The sequence below is a fragment of the Lontra canadensis genome, unplaced genomic scaffold (genome assembly GCF_010015895.1).
Source record: "Lontra canadensis isolate GAN:19392208 unplaced genomic scaffold, GSC_riverotter_1.0 scaffold5, whole genome shotgun sequence".
Classification (NCBI taxonomy): Eukaryota; Metazoa; Chordata; class Mammalia; order Carnivora; family Mustelidae; genus Lontra; species Lontra canadensis.
The window spans coordinates 25,754,298-25,775,106 of NW_022630999.1; the positions used below are offsets into that span (position 1 = coordinate 25,754,298).

The 20,809-nt window shown below is 34.1% G+C and overlaps 1 protein-coding gene across 3 annotated transcripts in view; it reads right to left on the minus strand.

Moving 5' to 3' along the window:
* GABRB2 (gamma-aminobutyric acid type A receptor subunit beta2) overlaps nucleotides 1-20,809 on the minus strand; it is a 236,006-nt gene that overhangs the window by 24,838 nt on the left and 190,359 nt on the right. For 2 of the 3 annotated variants that reach the window (XM_032851728.1, XM_032851729.1), the window contains exons 7-10: nucleotides 17,601-17,738; nucleotides 15,559-15,711; nucleotides 12,000-12,244; nucleotides 7,324-7,437 (exon numbers count right to left, since the gene is read on the minus strand). In XM_032851728.1, coding sequence (XP_032707619.1) covers nucleotides 7,324-7,437; nucleotides 12,000-12,244; nucleotides 15,559-15,711; nucleotides 17,601-17,738 — 650 coding nt within the window. The remainder of the gene's footprint in view (nucleotides 1-7,323; nucleotides 7,438-11,999; nucleotides 12,245-15,558; nucleotides 15,712-17,600; nucleotides 17,739-20,809) is intronic. The other variant, XM_032851730.1, reaches the window with a different exon arrangement.

Consider the following 20,809-nt stretch of genomic DNA (forward strand, 5'->3'; position numbering starts at 1 on the left):
TCTTAGTTTTTTTCACAATCCTGATTCTTCACATTTTTTTTTCTTCCAAAAAAAACTTTAGAATTGCTGTGTCAAAGTTCTAAAACAAACCACTAAAGATCAAAACTACAAAGGAAGCCATTGGTCATCCAATGGGATTACACTAAACTCATAGAATAATTTAGAAATATACTGATTCTCTTAAAATGTTACCTTGTTTTAAAAAATAAGTTTTTTAACAAAGTTTTCTTTCATCAAAAACTTATTATTTGTAGTAAAAGGGATCTTTTCTTTCCTTCCAAAATTTTTATTATTGTTTATATACTCTTTATATAGAAAAGCTGTGAAAACTTCCCTTTCTCCTTTCTCATGTGGTTTCTAAAAATTTCTCCCACAATCTTTCTTTCTTTCTTTCCTTCCTTCTTTCCTTCCTTCCTTCCTTCCTTCCTTTCTCTTTCTCTCTCTTTCTCTCTCTCTCTCTTTTTTTTTTTTTTTTTTTTTTTGCTAAGTGTGAAATCTTTTTTCCTCCTTTTTAAATATTCTTTATTTTCTCTCATGTAATTTTCACTGGCTAGTAATTTTTACAAAATTAAATTATAGTGTGAATTGTAAGCATCCATTTCTTGTCCTTACTTTACTTTTCTACCCTAAGACAAAATGTAAGGGAGAGCTTTTTGCTAGGTGAAGAGAAGTAAAGAAACAGCAAGAAAAATATCCATCATTTCCCAATTTTCTAATGGATTTTAAATTTACAACCAAAAATGAATACTGAATTCAAAAGATAACTTTGAGTGTCTCTTGGTAACCTACTGAAAGGATGAAAAAATTTTCACCTCTTCAATATAAATAAGACATATGTTAAATATATGTATATTTACATATGGTAAATAAGACTATAATTTTATTTTGAGATGACAGTATGTGCTTATGTTGCAGTTTGCTTTTAATATTCTCTGGATTAAATTTAATATTTAAAGATTTTTTCTCCACTGAAATAGTCATTAATAAAATGCATCCATAGCTTATTTTCATATATTTTTGCTTTTTTCGATATGGTTTTGCCACTGAAAGTATTTGCATATAATGTTTGATGAGACTTACTGCTAAAGCCTTCTAGGCTGGAGTGGGGTTACATTGTCAGTTTTCTTTGTTTTTTCTTTGGTAATTGCTCTATTTGTTTTCTCTTTCTGCTAGGGTCAGTTTGCTAATTTATATTTTCTAAGAATGTCATATATTTTATCTACATATTCTGAGATCTTTGTATAATTATTTTTTATTTCACCTTTTAAAAGAAACAATTATTGTGCTTTTAAAAAATTTCTACTTTGGCCCTCTCTTTGCTTCTTTAATAAGCTTTTCCTTGATAAATTATATCCCTATTCTATCTTCTTAAAAGAAGTGATTGATTTATTTATTTTTAATTTATGTATTTACTTTTCAGACAGAGAGAGAGAGAGAGCGCGCACAAGCATGTGGAGCAGTAGGCAGAAGGAGAAGCAGGCTTCCCACCGAGGAAGGAGTCTGATGTGGTACTCGATTCCAGGACCCTGGGTTCATGACCTGAGCTGAAGACAGACGATTAACCTACTGAGCCACCTAGGCATCCCCAAAAGAACTGATTTATTTTTATGTTATTTTATTCCGATATTCTATTTTGTTAACTTATAATTGACCTTGATTAATTACTTTTTCCTGCTTCTTTTACATATGTTGTTGATTTTTTTTTTTAAACCTTTGAATTGTATATTGAATTCACTTTTTAAAATTACTGGCTAGAAATGTGTTTGAAACTATAACTTTCCCACCATTATTTTAACCACATCCCTTGGAATTAATTAGACAGTATTTTAAATTGCCATTATTTTCTAGACGTTCTTCAAATTAATTTTTATTGTATCTGACATGAGTTGTATAAAAATGAGATTATACAACTAATAAACTTTACTAAATACATTACTCATGTAATGTTTCTGATATTTTCTCTTTTTATTTCCTATCATTTTATTTGGATGCTGTTTCAAGTTTAATTTTATGAATTGCATATAAATTATTAATCAATGATAACACTTATTTTGGATTGCAATTATTATAAAATATCCCTCAGCCGATACTTTTTACCTCCTTATTATAATGTAATAATAGTCCTAATATTAATACTATAGTCCTAATATTAATACTATTAAAAAGTAATAATATCCAATCCTCAGTTATCCTGATTTGTATTTGTATTTGCCTCAATTGTTTTTGCCTGTGACTTTACAAAGAATACTTCTCAATACCTTTACTTTAGAGGTGTCTCTAATAAATAACATTTTGTTGGGTTTAGTTGCTTAATTTAATCTAGCAATCTTACTCTTCTGATAGGTAAACTGATTAGGTGCTCTAGTTATATATAGCAGTTAAGACAAGCTTGGTCTTAATTCTATTGTCTTAATTTATTCTTTAAATTTCCTTTTAAATTGTCCTTATCCTTTTTTCTGACATCTAGCCTTAGCTGCTTTACCTTCATCTTTCTTTATTTCCTTCCTATTATCTGAGGTTTGTATACAATGAATTGTCAGTTCATCACATGGATTCCGATCCTTAAACTCTCATGTTTCGGTGGATGCGACAGATCTGGGAGATAAAATGCAGATTCCTCAGCTGTCCCACTAAAAAGTGTGATTTATGATATCTCATAAATAAAGTGGAATCTACTTTTTTTTAAGATTTTATTTATTTATTTGACAAAGAGAGAGAGAGATCGCAAGTGGGCAGAGAGGCAGACAGAGAGGGGGAATCAGGCTCCCTGCTGAGCAGAGAGCCTGATATGGAGCTCAGTTCCAGGACCCTGAGATCATGACCTGAGCCCAAGGCAGAGGGTTAACCCACTGAGCCACCCAGGTGCCCTTGGAATCTACTTTTTAAGCAAGCACCCCAGATGACCCTAATGTAGGCGGTCTATAGTGCACCCTTCAAGAAACACCATTGTAGTAATTGTAGTAATTGTAGCTATGTTAATTTTAAACATCCTTAATCTTCAACTTCTTGATTCATAAACCCTAAAGAGTAAATGTCGAGTCCTTGCTATGAATTAGGAAACAACACTTTATCCCTCTTCAAGAATACACATCCTGATTTATTCTTTTTATATAGTATTTAGTATTTAGTTTTTTTAAATAATTGAATTATCTTTTATTCTATAACTCTAATTTTTGGAGCTATATAGCTTTAGATTGACACGCCGTCTTTAGTTCTGAATGCTAGCACACTGGCTTTTCCTGTTCTAAAGTTCCTTACTTGGACTACCTTTAATTGGAGCTAGACTTTTTTATTAAGCTTTTTAAATAAGGTTTCATGGATGCTCTATTTACTAAACCTTGAATACTGAGTACAGTTTATTTTCTTTTGCCTTTATCTATCAACAATAATATTCTTAGTTTATTCTTTTCCCCTCAGAGCCCTATAACATTTTTCCATTATTTTACAAAATTTAATATTACTATAGAGTAGTTTGAGTCCTAACTTTTTTTTTTCCTTCCTTAGAGATCAGCTACTATTTCTGACTGGAAGTTTAGTAATGTCAGAAGGATATAACAAGGTGGTAATGAGATTATATAATTTTTAACCTTGGAACCCAGTATATCCTTATGGCTTACTGATTAATTTCATCACAGATATGTATAAATATATAATATCTAGCATATTAGTTAAGAGTGTAGTCTGTAGTCATATTTTCTGTTCAACCATTTCTTAGCTGTCTAACCTTAAGCAAGTTAATTACAGTCTCTGGGTCTCAGTTCATCATCTGTAAAATTATAATTACTACAACAAAGGATAATAATAAAAACTATATCATGTAATATATGTAAAGTGTCTAAAAACAGAAAAGGCATTCAATAAGTATTCTTTATTATTATAATTATTGACATCAGATTTTTTCTATTCCATTTTATTCCATTCTATACTAACAACATGATTCTGCATGTTTAATCTCCTACCTGTTTTATATATTTATTATGTCTTTTTCTAAGTGGTTTTTCTCTCTGCATCTCTCTTCTCTCCATTTGGCACACTTTTCTACAATCTGAACTCTGTGTCACTGCATTGATTTTTTTGCCACACTTACTCTCTTTCTCACTGTTTACTAGTTTCTACAGAGATTGCTTTGTCTTCACTTTTGCCTTCTTAATCACCGCATAGCACCTTGTTTATCATCCCATCCATGATCTTTTGTTTCATATTCTCTTTCAATTTTTGGTGAGAAAAACTTTTGTTAGGGAAATTTTAATTTATCCTGAAGTATTTTTTTCCAGTAAGGGTTGTTATCTGTCTTTAGCATCCTGAGTTCCTTTCTCTCTCTACCTAAGAAGATAGAGACAGAGTAATTTATAGTTTTCTTGTAGAGTTGCCATGCTGTTTCTTTGCTTAGACGCATCTAATGATCTCCCCATCTGCTCAACCATAGCTTGGGTGGATTTGTCTGGATTCTGCTTGCGTGAATACTGGCTCTACTGATGCATCTCTTTCTCTCTGCAGAGCTTCAGTTTGAGTTGAATGTTGATTGTTTCTGTTTTGTTTTTCTACTGCCATGTTATTCTCTATGGCTTTTTTTTTTTTCTCTATGACTTTTGAATGGAGAGGACATATGTTTTGGATTCTTCTACCTTCACTTCTCTAACACTTTTTCAATTGGACATAGGCATCAGTTTTCTGTCTCTCTGTCATTTTAAGGCTGGGTGACATCATGTATGTGTGTGTGTGTATGTACTGCCACATTCTCATATGGTTCTAGTAGGTATGTCAACTACAGCAGAACTTTACTATGGAGCAACTTGGCAATAATGTGTCACCATTTTCAAGGCACATACTTTTTTACCCAGAAATTCCATTTTAAGCAATATATCAGTAATCAATGGTGTACAAACATGTTACCAATGAAATGCTTAGTGTTATTTATAATGGAAAACCACTTGGAAACAATGTAAATATCTAACAATAAGTGCTCATGACATAAATTATGGTACATATATCAATAAAATATCTTGTAGCTACTAGAAATGATGTATATTTATACTTGAATGTACAAAAAAGGAAGTGGAATATAGCAGTATGCAAAATAGCAGAGCATAATTCTTTAAATAAAAGAATGTCATGTGAATAAAAGGCAATGTTAACAATGATTATACCTGGGTGTGGAGGTACAGACAGTTTTTATTGCCTTTTATACATTAAAAAAATCATGAATTAGCTTTATAATTAGAAATATAGTAATAGAACTAAGAAAAAAATGAGAAAGATACATATTCTCTGTTATCTTCTCCAGAATAATAACTATTTATTGAGTGCTCTTTGTCTGGTACTATATAAGGCCCTTAATAGAATTATCTCATTTAATCCCCTCAGCAGCTCCATGAGGCAGAAATTAGTGTTTAGTTTTCAGTTGAGGAATTTGAAGGGTGGAAAGGTTAAACATATCTAATGTCACATAGCTCGTAAAAGACCATGCCTGAACGTAAACCCAGTTCAGTCTGATTCTAAAAGCCACCATTTTCCCAGTGGACCCTATTGCCTCTGAGGATTGTCACATACATTTTGATGTTTTTACAGGTTACAGATTTATTAGCTCATTATTCAAACTTTTCAATGCCAGTCCTTATTTCATATACTGAATGTGAACTTAAAAGAGAACTCAAAGAACAGAATAAAGACATAATCACCACCAACAAAAAAGCATAAAAGCAGAAGACATTAAGATTCATACTTCAATGTAAATCATTGAACATTCTCTTTAACATAATGTTTAATGAAATAGTGAAAGAGTTCTTAGGAAATTAGGATCTAAATCGGTATTAGACAGTATCAACAACTCTTTCAAGTCATCAACTGAAAAATTTAATGCACCAAAGAGGCAAATTGTTTTTAAAATATTCTCACAATCTGAGGATTTTCCTGAATTTTCATATAACTTTACCAAGTCACTAGAACAATCATGCAGTATTCTTTGGTTCTGGTTTTGAAAAATACAACATTCTTCAATTGTTTTCATTATAAACCCAAATTCCAACTGTCCAAAGTGTTTTTTCTAAATGATTAGCATTCTATCCAGAATACTGCCCAACCAAATCAGTCTACTTAAATTTCAACAAGAGTAGCTAGAGTTAAAAATGAGAACAGCAGCACAACACAAATGAAGTAGCCTAAGAGAACAGACACAGTAGGGGCCAGATGTTTAGGGGACTAGGACTAACTTAGTGATGGCAAAATTTCAAATATCTCTTCTCCTTGAATCTACCTAACACCATTTATCAGACTCTGTAACTATGCATACCACAAAAAGTAATAAAGTTAAAAGACAGTTTAAAAACACCTAAACAGAGTAGTAATTTAATAGATAAACTATACCTTTCTCCCACCCCAAACACAATAAAAATTTGGAATTAAGGAAACTTGAGTCAGAACAGCAAAATTCGAGAAGAACATGATACTCAGCGGATACAATAACAGCTTATCAAGCATCAAGTCCTCTTAGGAAAGATTCACAGGCATTCACTATCATTCACTGCCTCACCAAGAAATAGAAATTTTTTAAAAATGCAGTTTGGATAAATTGTGGATGATAAGGTAGAATGGTGACAATTCTCTTCCTCCTCCAATGTGGAGGGCAATATGAAAGACAATTTGCCAATTAAGAATTGCAAACGCATGAGGAACTGAACTGTAAGTATTAGCCAAAAAAAAAAAAAAGGGGGGGGTTTCTTTGGAATTCATTTAAGCCAAGAGGTATAACAAGGAACAAAGTCAATTATTGCCTTTTACCTATCATTATAATAGTGTCGAGTCCACCAAGGTAATAGTTATTTGTAAAATATATAATAATAAAGCAACAAGGACTTGATGCAAACATAACATCCCTAGGCATAAATTAATAATCTAGGCCAGAATATATAGGTCCTTAAATTCTGAGTCAACCAATAGAAAGGATGTATAATTCTCCACCTATTCCACTAACCAACAGAACCACCGAGAAAACTAAGAAATGCCACAGTATATAATGATATTCTAGTCTCTCAGCACAAATGAAAAGGAATCTCAAAATACGAGGCACTTGGTTTCTTTCTCTAGCACAATAATAATGACTGAATGGAAATTCATTATAGCTATATTAAAAAAAAAAAACAAAAACAAACAAACAGGAAAATCCCATTTGGGTCTCATGAAAACATTTAAGTTATTTCCAAGTCTCTGTGGATATAAGTCCATAGGTTATATGCAAAGACCCCATACATTATTTTACAGGGAAAAGCTAAACAAATTGGCTCCAACAGAAATACAAATAAATGGATTAAAAACTGGCTATCTAACCGTATACAGAGAGAAATCGTAATTGGTAGTCCGTCTAGTTGGGGAGAGGTTTCCAGTTGGGTCCCACAAGGATCGATATTGGGTCCCATTTTGTTTAATATCTTTATAAAAAATCTGGAAAACAAAGTAGAGAATGTGCTAATTAAGTCGACTGATGCCAGTAGATTAGGATTTGTGGTTAAAGTAAATTGGATATTGATAAATGCTACTGGTCTTTAGAAAGACTGGTGCTAACAGAGAGTAGGATTTTGAATTACCTGTATTTTTTTAATATATCATTAAAAAAAAGAAAACTAATTCCAAGCACTAGAAATGAATAGATTTAAATGGTTTTAGTGGCTTTGCATAACAAAAAAATTAGGCACAACGGATAAAGGCAACACAGAGACTCACAACATCTATAAGTGCAGAATAAAGAATGTTCCCCAAATTGAGATCTTTTTGGCTTTATTTGGAAAACTGGTGGTTATGGGTCCCTCAAAGCAATTAAGATATTGGAGGCTTTTCAGATATGCAGGAGTCAAGGTGGTGAAACGGCAGGAGCAACTAAATTCTCAAATATACATACATTTGGTAATTGGCAACAAAATAAACAATGAACAACATAAAGCTTAAAGGAAGAAAAGAGAATTGAAAACTTGAAGGCATAAGCAAGAAAAGGAAGTGAAATTAATCAAGAACAAATTCTATAAGGAAACACACACACACACACACAAATAGAAGAATGCTAGGGTAAACAGGAAGGGCTCTCCTAACACTAGGGTAGAGATTTTATATGAGATTATAAACCATATATATATATATATATATATATATATATATATATATATATATATACATATATATATATATTTTTTCACACACACACATATAATTAAACAACTCTGGAAGACACTTGGAAAAAATATTAAGTAGACTTCTTTTTGGTTTGAGGTTTATCTAAAATTCTTAGGATTTTAGAACCTAATTTGTTACATGAACACAATGAAAGTGATATTGTTTGTTGGCCATGGACTCTCATTTGTAAACAGATTTTGTTTTTTTAGGTGAAGTTAACTGAATTGAATATATGGACTAATGTGGAATCAGCTTTTAAATTTTATATCATTTTCGTACTTCCTAGCATAGCAGAATGTATGCCAGATAGACTGGAAAAGCCAGATTCTCAGAAATTTTATTAATTTTGTTATGCAACCTTGGATATTTTATTCTCCTTAAGAGCCTTAGTTTTTGCATCAATTGAATGACAAGATAAGAATTGTTTTAAGAGCTGCATATATTATTGTTAAATTAAAAAGGTACAGGAAACCAGTACAGAGAAGAGATTGGAAAAATGTGGAAGTATGTCCTTGAGTAACAGTTGGCTCCCACCTAGCTAGGCTTCCCATATTCATCCCTCCCTGACCTCAGAACAGAGCACAGTTTAAAAAATCACTTTAGATGATCTGACAAGCTATCTGCGTCTCTAGGAAACCATCAAGGGAAGCTGAAAAGGTCAATCCCTTTTCTAGTGACTGAAATTTCCAGAGCATCCAACAATACTTAACTGATTATTTGTGCCCCAGCTTTAGGGGAAAAAAAAAAAAAAAAGAAAGAAAAAAAATTAGAATTACAGTTGAAAAGAAGGGACATTCTTGATAAGAAATGGAGTGGCATTATTCATGATGCCAACACAAAAGAAAAGTGATGTGCAATCAGAGCCCCAAGTAGATCTCTAATCCTTCATGCTGGCTTAAAAAATATATATATATAGGAGTATGGAATGTGAGATGGTCACTGTTTTGTTTTAATTAAATCAAGATGGTTCTAAGTATTCTGGCCTAAGAAATGATAAAGTTTATAGTTGGTTTGCTATAGATTTTATAGCTAATATGTGTTGAAAATGATTTCCTTGCATTGACTTTAAAACTTCTAACATGAAACATTCCTCTGTAGATAGTACTCTCTTTCAGGAATGTGACTCCTCCTTATATACTAGATATTTACTCTGTAAAATACACAAACTAGCATTGGCTATATGTCTGGAGACTGTAAATTTTACTTTAAAAAGTAATAATTCCCATTATTTACAATATTTTAATATTTGATTACTATTTATCACTTACAGAGTATTTGCCATACATTGAGGACTATGTTATCCTCTCTACATATTATCATGAACAATCTTCATAATAACTTATGGAGAGGAATTAACCCCATTTTTATGGATAAGGAAACTGAAGGGTCAGAGAGGCTTGCTTGCTTATTTGTTTGTTTAGTATGTATAGTCACACAACTGTAAATGGAGGGTAAATGCTGGAACTGACTACAAAATACTTGTTCAGAACCGTTGTGCTAATTATAACTTCTGATGTCTTGACATTACACATCTTGATTGAAGAAAGTGGAGAAACCACTTGCATGAGGACAAACATCTTATATTTTTCTGGGCCTCAGTTTCCTATGCTTGACAGTACAGGATTGGATTACAGCAGGGTTGTTTAACATCAGCATCATCGACATTTGGAGCTGGATATTTATTTGTTAGGAGGAGGCTGTTCAATGCACAGAAGGATGTCTGGAGCATCCTTGGTCTCTATTCTCTAGATACTGGAAGCAATTCCCTCCTCCCAGTTTTGACGATCCAAAATATCTGCACACATGGCCAAAGATGCTCTGGGGGGAAAAAAAATCACCTGTTTTTTGAGAACCACTGTACTAGAAGAGCTCTGATATCTTTTTTGTTCTCTCATATTCTACGCTCAGAATTGTGGTTTCAACTTCAGCCAAGAGGATGGGCTTTTCACTACTGTGGGGTATTTGCTCAGTGAACCATTCTCTATCTCGGTCTCAGTACATTGAATTTAAACTCTGAAGCTCTCCAGGTTCAGTTTGCTATAAAACTGCCACTCTCTGGCTTTTAAATTTATCATTTAAATGCAAATTGGTATAAAACAGGGTAGATGAAAGTGAAAAGAGATCAGATGTTATCTTATCAAGTCAGCATTTCATTAGGCAATTGATTTAGACTCATTTCAAAATGCAGTCCTATGAGATAGTTTTATTTATTTATTTATTTATTTATTTATTTATTTATCTAACTAATGCTACTATATCAGAAAAATCATAGAATGGATTTATAAAGTATTCTTTCATTTGACAGCTTGAGAGAACCATAATGCTAGGTTGGAACCTATTGACAGATTCTAATAAGTGAAAACTCAGGCACTGTAAAGAAATTCATAATTTTCTAGACCCATGGTTCATTAACTTTCAAGGGTCATACTTAAAATATGCATTATTAAAAATATCATCTACCAGAGAAGGAGTGTCTTCTCTTAGAGAATACTATGGATATGTAAAAACAGTGAATTAGAAGGTTTCATTTGGTTTGTTCTAAGTAATATTCAACTGTAGAGATTATTTATGGTGTGCTATCCTTGGAAATCACTTGAAGATAGAAATATTAAAATGTCAATTAAATAATGATTGATATGGTTAATAATTCTAGATGGTTTCAAAGTATTACTACTTTCCTGGTTTCATCACAGTGAACTATTTATTAAATTTAACACTATGCACTGCTTTATAAACACTATTTACAGCAGATATTAAAATAGACCTTTTTAAATCTCTTTTGAAGGATTTAAATTTGGACTATGGGAAAACACATATATAAATATTCTGTTTAGTACAGAGAGTTTGATAGAGGAAGCCAGGTGAAGTCACATTTGGGTGGTAAAAAGGGATGGATCCACTGGACTGATGTCAAAAACCTCAAAATGGAGATTCTAAATCTTGACTGCAAATTAGAATGACATTTGAAGAATTTTTAAAAATTATGATGCCCAGCCATATTCTAGTACATTCAAATAAGAATTTCTGGGAAAGGAATCAGGCTTCAGTATTTGTTAATGCTCTCACAGTCAGTCAGTTTGGCAACCAAGGTTGAAAACCACTGCCTTAAAGACTAAACAGGGTTTACAACTGCATGGAAATTGTTCTTTGACTAGGCGTAACTTAAGCAAGTTGGCAGTCTCCTACAGTCATGTGTTTCAGCAATCTTAAGTGGTACATGTGCAAGGCATTAAGTGATTATCTGTCACTGAGGGAGAAAATTATTCTTTCTCCCCTTCACTTATCTTTCTATCCTCTGATGACTTCAAAGAGAAAAGACCTCATTTGTTGCTGGTGGCTCTTTAATACATCTCTGTACTTGTTTATCTCCCTTTTAAATCAAAGAATAGGCTCAGGCCCAGGGTCTTCATCTAGTATAGCCTAGAATTTAATAACATAGTTTCATATTTCTCACTTAAGATTATCTTCCAGCAAGTAATACTGATTTAAGTGATATAAAATTTCCTTTGTTGGTTATTTAAAGGGAGCAAATGTAAATAAATATAAAATAAATAATAGTACACATTATACTCATATATGGAAAAAGTCACAAGGATAGTTCTCAGATGACTATGCTTTGGGCAACCCTACTGTTAACGTAAGGGGTATCCAAAGGTTATATCATGAGTTTGGGCCATAATTGTGCCTCCACCACTAATTAACTTTATGATTTTGGAAAAACTACCCATTCTCTTCTCTGGGCCTTGCTTTCCTCATTCATTAAACAAGGCCATTAACCTATATTGCTGGCATTCTTCTATAAGTTTAGGAAGCAAGGAGGGCTTGCCCTCTGAATTTACCTTGTTGACATCCAGGCGCATCTTCTCGTTGTTGGCACTGGCAGCTTTCTCAGCTGCTTTCTTTTGGCGTTGGGGTCCCCTCCCAAAAAAGATGTAGTTGACCAAAGCATATTCCAGAAGGGCCATGAAAACAAAGACAAAGCACCCCATCAGGTACATGTCAATGGCCTTCACATAGGGGATTTTAGGGAGTGTCTCCCGCAGGTGGGTATTGATCGTGGTCATTGTAAGGACAGTTGTAATTCCTGAAAAAAAAATTGACAGAGTTAGAAGAATAACATCCCTGCTTCCTTGCTGTTTTCATCATAGTTGCAAAGGTTTATTGTACTCTTTCATTCATTCATATATGCCACAAAATAGTTACTCGGTACTGATTACATACCTGTGCTGTGATAGACCCTGGAGGCACATTTAAATCATGAATTTATAGTAAAATTTATCACTTGGAAACTTTTCCTTTATTTATATTCTTGTATTTATAGTTATATATCTAGTGAGGGGCTAGAGATGTGAATTAGATGACATGGCAGACGTCTGTATAGGGTGAATGTTGAGGATATGGAGAAGACCCTAGGTGAGCCTCATGATGCAGCAGGAGTGGTCAGGAGATGGAGACTCTGGAGCTGAGTCCTGAAGGATGAGTGGGAGATACCCAAGTGATCAAGGATTTAGAGCTCAAGGTATGGTAGAGAGAGATTTTATAAAGGTATGTTTTGTGTGTGGAGGAGAAAGAATATGGCCCATCAAAACAATTTCAAGGAATTGAATGCGGTACATTATAGGATATGACAGGAAGCATGGTGAGGAGAGTGAAGACTAAGTAACGCTGCATAATGGAGAGCCATATATACAGAGCCTAACTGGGGAGTCTGAACTTAAAACTGAAGGTGAGGTGGGGCCATTGACCAGCTTCAAGCAGGGAAGCAAGGGACAGATTGTGTTTAGGACAATCACTCTGGTACTCATGTGGAGGATAGAAGGAAAGCATACAAGACAGGAATAAAGAATACCAGCTATTAGTTTTTTCAGAATTATCTAAGTGATACAGAGAAAACAAATTAAAACAATCACAATAGTACTGAAATCAGTGAATGCATTATATAGATAATACAGACAAATGACTGTAAAAACATCAAAGCTGGAAATGATGGGTAACAGAGAGGCCAGTGCCTAGCCCTCGTATTTCTGGATTGGGCAGCTAGGCACATAATGCACAATAAACAGTATAGAAGCATTTTAAGATTATGGGACATGGCATACTGGGTCAGGTTATAATTGTTCATTCCACTGAGTGGTCATCACCAAGAGTGAAGAGTAGTTTCCCTCTACAATTGGAAGGTATGCTGGGTAAAAGCACTGGGAGTCCAAAGTCCTGAGTATGGCAAGGTCCAGTTTTGTAGCAAAATAATGATGTAAAAATAGAGCCCAGAGATCAAGATCACACAGATGGGAATTGTATGATCAACATTTGAATAGGGGTCTTTCTGACTCAGAAAGCTGAGTTAAATTTCATGTCTATGATATTTTGGAAGTGTAAGTTTTCTGATTTAATTTTGTTGCTCTAAAAAGATACCAATTTTTGTATTGTTTTTCTACATGCTCATAAAACAGCTATAGAAAAAATAAATTTGCCCTAAAATTTGCCCTAAAATCTAATTCTGAGCAGGGCCAGAAAAACCCTGTTCTTGCTTTAGGTGTTTTAGAATTTTTGTATCTTTTTTTATAATATCAGTCATTTTGAACACTTCCCAGTTTCATTTATCTTTTCATTATTTCAACTGCAGGGTACCCTGTTCGACATGTATGTCATAAAACTGACAGTGCTGATTTTGCTTTTTATCTCAATCTAATTTTAAGATATTTCTGACTATTTTACAAATTTCTTTTAAAAAGTGAATAATTTATTATTCCTGTAATAAACATAAAAATGACATCAGACTTTTCACTTTGGAATAAGAGGATATTAACAAATTCTAATCATTACTTTATTCAGCAAATATTTACTGAACACCATTCATTGTATGAGATATCACAGGTATAATGGAAGCAAAATTAGATATGGACCTTTCTTCAATGTACCTTTCAATACCATGAAGAAAAAGGACATCGCAAACCAAATAAATATAATTATAACTGCACTGGTCTATAAAAGGAAGTTCTCTAGTATTTAAGAGAATATATCACAGGGGACTAGACCTAGTGCAGGAGATCATTACTTCTCCCTTCTATTCTCGAATCACCACAATCTAATCTTAACAGAGCAGCCAGAGTTATCCCTTTCAACCTGAAATCAAATCATGACATGTCTTCACTCAGTGACTCTCTAATTTCATTCAGAATAAAAGCAGAACTTTCATCATGGCCCTGGAACTGCTTCATAATCTTGCAGTTCCCTCTCTCCAACATTATCTTGACCCCGGAACTCTCTCTTGCTTTCACTTCACTGGCCACCTCGCTGACATCCTTGGCACTTTCCTACCTCAGGTCATTTGTAGTCGGCCAGAATATTCCCATCTAGACATTTAAGTGAGTTTGTCTTCTTGAAGTCTTAGTTCCATTGATAATTTCTGAATGAAGTTTACAATGATTATTGTAAACTGCACCACCTGGCATATCCAACCCTTACCTTGTGTATTTCCCTCTATAGACTTATTGTATTATAGAGCTCACACATTATAAGCAAAATAAATTTATTGTCTTTTTACTGTTACTGTATCTTCCAGAAGAGTGCTGCTTTATCTCTAGTGTCTAGTATGCTTGGCACATAGTAGGTGTTCAACAAATATTTGTGGAATGAATAAATGAATGACTTCTCTAAAGAAGTGATGATTGGATTGGGATATCACAGTGGAGGAGTTAACAGCCCAACATTTTAAAGGGCTTAGTCAGAAGTTGAAATAATAAAAATTGTGTAAAAGATCATAATTTACTATATCTGGAGTTAGTAACATAAAAAATGTTCATGAAATATAATTTATTCTCTTCCTCTGGTGTTATAAGGGGAAAAAAAAAAGCAAGCATAAGATAAGCGATGCTGTGAATAATTTCCCAGCAATCTTACTTTGTTGTCTTCTGTCCTCTACCACGCTACTCCAAAATCTTAATAAGACTTTAGAAGTCTTTTTAGTTATCTGATAGTTACATAATACATTTCCTTGTCTTCAGCTCAGAGAGTTTAAAAAGAAAAAGATGGAAGGGAGCTCTTTCTAGGTAAGGAAGCACCAATGCAAATTGGACAATTATCAGGTGGTATTACATGAACTATGCTTCAGTAAAAATATCAAATTGACAGGAATAATTTCATTACTTACTGCTATATGGTTAACTAAATTTGACATGAAAGAGTTTTAATTTGTATTTAATTGATTTAATGCTGAATCAGATAACCCAAAGTCTCACAGCCAAATTCTTGTAAAGCGCACAGTCCAGTCTTGTCATGCATCATAAATACCAGGGTAAGGAAAGGATGTGAGTGGACGTGCATGCACATACACACACATAAGCACACACATGTAGACACATAGAGTCAAGCTCCATAAGCAGTTAGAAAATGGCCTACCTAATGCCACTCTTGCAGCTGATGCATCATAATTAATCCAGAAGGACACCCAGGAGAGGATAGTGATCAGGATGGAAGGCATGTATGTTTGCAGAATAAAGTAACCAATGTTTCTCTTAAGCTTAAAGCTGAGGGACAACCTGGGATAGGAACCTAGAAGGCAATTTTAGAACGTCATCATTATCAATCAATATTTATAGATACTTTCCCTTTAAGGCCCATAAGTAGTTTGTATATCTTTCTTAAATTCAATCTTAGCTTCTGGTGAAGGGCACTTTCTCCTGCAAAAGTAGTCTGAGAACACTGGGCTTTTAATTAGCAAGAGTCACTCGGTGTTGAGTACACCCACACTCCTGAGTAATTAAAAGAATTCCAGCTCTTCCCTGCTCAGCCTCTGGCACTGGATCAAAGACACTCATTCTCTACAACTATGAAGACAAAATAGTTTGGTACAGCCCTTTTGTTCCCCCTCAGCTGTTTCTCAACAAGCCTATCCTGTAAGATTTTTAGGTTTTGTATGTAAGAATAAGGCTGCAAAGTCTGATCATATTTTAGTAATCTCTTCCCAAGCCCCAGAATTCACTGTAATTCCAGGATCATTGACACGGCTTCAGGTATATAGCAACTCCCTAAAGTGCTGTGAAGGTTTTCACATGTATGGATCACACTTGTTTCTAATTCCATTGATTCCACCGGAGTTCTAAAGGGATTTCTGACCCATCGAACAGTGGAGAATCACTGGTTTCAAAGGGTATTTGTAGGAGACGAAACTAAAGGATCAGATTCCTGTAGCTAGGTCCTTCTATTATGATGATCTGGGGAATTTCTCTTTAAAAAAGATATGTAGGGGCGCCGGGGTGGTTCAGTGGGTTGGGCCTCTGCCTTCGGCTTGGGTCGTGGTCTCAGGGTCCTGGGATCGAGCCTCTGCATGGGTCTCTCTTCTTGGTGGGGAGCCTGCTTCCTCCTCTCTCTCTGCCTGCCTCTCTGCCTACTTGTGATCTCTCTGTGACAAATAGATAAATAAAATCTTTTAAAAAATAAAAAAATTAAAAAAGACATGTAACTGAACATAGAATATAAAAAGTCACATTGATAAATAGTGTGTGGGGGGAGTGATATTCTTACTAATATTGAAAGAAAGCCTGTCTAGCCATCTTGGGCTCTAGTAAGTGTCATAATACTGAAGTAAGAATATTTCAAGTATGAATTCATTTCTACAGTATTAGGGATCCAGAGGACCTCAAATTTAGGAAAAGTTTCTGTTATTTTTTAAAGCTAGAGGCTTCGTATTCTTACGAAGTCATACAACTCTTACTTGAAGAAGTTTGCAGGAAAGGAAGTGCCTGAATCCTTACAGGATTAAAATGTATAGTTACAATACTAGTTATTTCTGTGCCTGGGGAAATCATAAAAAGAAATATTCATATGGGTTTATTGTTTTTTTTTTCCCCCTTAATGAGTATGTAGCAAAGTATTACTTTCCTGAGCTTTTTTTTGTTGTTAAAATTTTGTGCTGATAGAACCAAATTTGACAACCTAAAGCCTCGATGCTGGAAGAGGAACAATGGAAAAGCATCAGGATAATCTCAACAGCTGGAAGGGCTTTTAGCTCCAAAACAAGGGGTAAGGTTATATAAAGAAATTCTTAACCTTTGAGGAAAATGTGGAATTCTCTTCCTGACTTGACTCTTCCCGGTATTTTTCAAAGGATTATGAGGAGTACCGTAGAATGCATAAAATTGGGGAAACAACTCTGACCTGGGTCTTTATTTCTCCTTCTGTGTTCTGTCTCTAACCATTAGTCCATTCTTGGTAGGTGAGAGGAGTAGAACTAACCCCCTCAGCTTTGTTGGGAGTGGCTCCCAGGAAAAAAATGCGTGGGTCCCAAATGAGCAATGAGCTTGATGGTGTTCTGAAAGTTTGCAGCAGATCTAAATCTTCTAGTCATCATCTTTCCCTGGGACCCAATTGCGATATAAATAGACTCTTTTGCAAATTATGTGGAAGCCCCTTTTCCCTTAACCGTCTTCCCTGATACAAACCTGTGGAAAAAACAACCTTCTTGGTGATAAGTTTGTAATCCACAATAGAGAACTGTGGAAGTTCAATCTTTGTTACTCCTGTTACTGCGTTATCATCCCCACGCCAGTAAAACTCAATGTCATCTGTGGTATATCCATCTGTAAAAGAAATCACACACATACACACACATATACAGATATACAAAACAAACAAAACAGAAAAAAAAATACTTGTTTAAAAGATGAACTATGTTAACGATAACAGCCACAGCTAAAGGCTACTCTATTGGGTATCTTGCTAAGCACCTGAACTATATCACATTTAGTTTTCCCAACAGTCTCCTGAGAGGAGTATAATTAAGCTCACAGGTGGCTGTAAAAGTTTAGTAAAATTAACAGCTTGCAAGTAGGAAATAGTATATAGTTCCGAACTGCACCTTGGTTCATCTGATTATGAATCTCATTTTCTCAAACATTATCACATTGTTACATGACCCTGGATGGTACTTTAAGTAAAGACAAAAGCAGAGAAAAATATCATTTAAGTTATCAGTGCAGTACTGAATGCTTCAAACCCCCCCCATATAAAATTTTTGTATTACAATATATTTGGTTTCAAGTCAGAAGAGTAGTGATTATGAAGTGAGTCATCTTTTTTTAAATATACATAGACATGATGTCCAAATTTGATTCTGCAGTAGATCTAAATTCCAAAAAATACCCCCTCCCAATAACCTCAAACAGCAGTAATTCTAATAGTTTTAATATGTAAATACAGATGTATTGTGTGCACTATAAACACACATTGCATTTAGGAGGCCTGTTTCTACTTATTCAATTGTTATTTATTGAGCACCTACTATGTCCATCAGTACACAGTTACTGGGGCTAGAACTCTGCATAATAAAAACATGCTCTCTGTTATAATGATACTTTCAATCCATGAGGCAGAGTAGAATAAGCACAGATATCTTAATGACTAAGCATATATATAACTGCAATGAATAGGCACATATTAGATTATAAATAGCAATACAGGGAAGCATGCAATGAAATCCAGTAAACATTAATATTTATAAACAATATACCCACTCCCACAAGATCCCTCCTGTGAAGCATAAATTATATTGTATATCATATTTACTCCTTCAAAGAAATTTTGTATCCAGAGAGTTGAAAGTCTAGGAGGTAGGCAGGACAGATATTATAATCAAAATTTTGAAAATTTAATAGATTATACATCACCAACATTTTTATTAGCATGATCTCATTTGGAGCCATTCATTTTGTTAGAGAATGTCTTTCTTTTATGAAACTTTGACTTAAAAGCAAATTACTCATAATTTTAAAGGGAAGTCCAGGTATAAAGTGAATGGCACAGTACACAGATTCTTCTCATTCTCCTTTAATCTACTCCATTAATATTCTCTCTCCAATCTTAAGAACTAAAGTATTTGTCCCAAAGGATAACTTTTGTTCTCTGTGATTGCAACTTTCTTAAAGTGGCCATGGGAATCTTCACCATCCAGGACTTCATCTCAAATATAATCCCATTTCTCATTGTTTTTTGGCACACATCTCTCAGTTATGAAATGGTTTAGTCAATGACAATCCCACCTTTAAAAAACAAAGATTTTATTTATTTATTTGAGAGAGACACAGAGAGAGCACAAGCAAGGGGGAGGAGCAGAGGGAGAGGGAGGAGATGACTCTATGCTGAGCAGGGAACAGGATGTGGGGTTCAATCCCAGGACCCTGTGATCATGACCTGAGCTGAAGGCAGATGTTCAACCGACTGAGCCACTCAGGCACCCCTAACAATCCCACCTTTGATAAGATAGTTTAAAAAAATAAAAGAAAGGCAATTCATTCTTAGAATCAAGCTAGCTAGTTAGAAATGCATTGTAAAATTGGATTTGTGGTATATAAACATGAAAGAAAGTATTTATGAAACAAGAATTCCATAGTTTTCTAAGGAAAAAAAAAGTGTCGAATGCGTCCATCTTCAAAAGAGAATGAGAGTTATTCAACTTTGTTCATCGCTACAAACCTTATCACAGAAGCCCTCTATAGCAGAAGCCTGGGAACATCTGTGGTGTTTCAATACAGTTGTATAGGAGATGCTTAATTGCTTAATAGGTAAAAATATTATTATTGAATATAGCCTTTGTCAAAATGCCAGCTGTTTGACAAAGTGCTTGCTAGATAATACTTGGTAGAGGAGAGACATTTGGGATATATTGTTGAATTACATTAATTATTTAATACCTGTGTGGATTTGGGTGATGGTTGCTTATCTGGATGCTTGGCATTGAGGAGGTATTGTTCATGTTTATACTTCTGTCTCCTGCTTCTAATATGGTACCTACAAAGAACTATATTAAATAAATATCTTCTGAGTGAATAAAAAAAAAGTTACCCAATGATAACATAGCCCTTAAGAAAAATCCAAAGGGGGTTGCCTGGGTGGCTCAGTCGGTTGAGTGTCTGCCTTTGGCTCTGGTCATAATACCAGGGTCCTGGCATCAAGTCCCACATCAGCCTAATTCCTCCCTGGGAAGAATGCTTCTCTCTCTACCTGCTGCTCCCCCTGCTTGTGCTCACTCTCTCTATCTCTGACAAATAAATAAATAAAATATTAGTGTATGTGCTGCCAAAGCAAGCACTAAATAAATAAAATCTTAAAAAAAAGAAAAATCCAAAGATTCTTCATTATGTATTTATCTTTATGTAATAATTCAGCAAGTTGCTTAACATCTCTCTGTCCTCCATTTTAATTCTGTAAATTATAACAACAACAATAATAAAAGTTACTTCATAGAGTTGTTTTGCAAGAAAAATGCATTGTTACTTATAAAATGCTTACAATAGTACCTGGTAGATAACGCTCAAAAAGTTAGCTTATACTTTTTCAAATAAGAATTATTTAAAATGAATTAAAAACTCATATTCAGTTGCATGTCACTTTGCTTCTATTTCATGAACACATGAATGCATTTACACAATGAGAAAATTGGGTGTTCAATGATACAGAACCCTCCAAGGTGTTTAGAAGTTGAAAATGAAACATCTGAAGTTTATTCTGATATCTAAGATTTTGAATTGACATAATGGAGCAGCACATTGTAATACTTCTTGGTTACTGCTGATCTTAAAAATCCCAATCTTCTTGACTTCATTTTGGGTTAACCAAGTATAGAATGTTGTCAATGGACAGCAAATGTATGCTC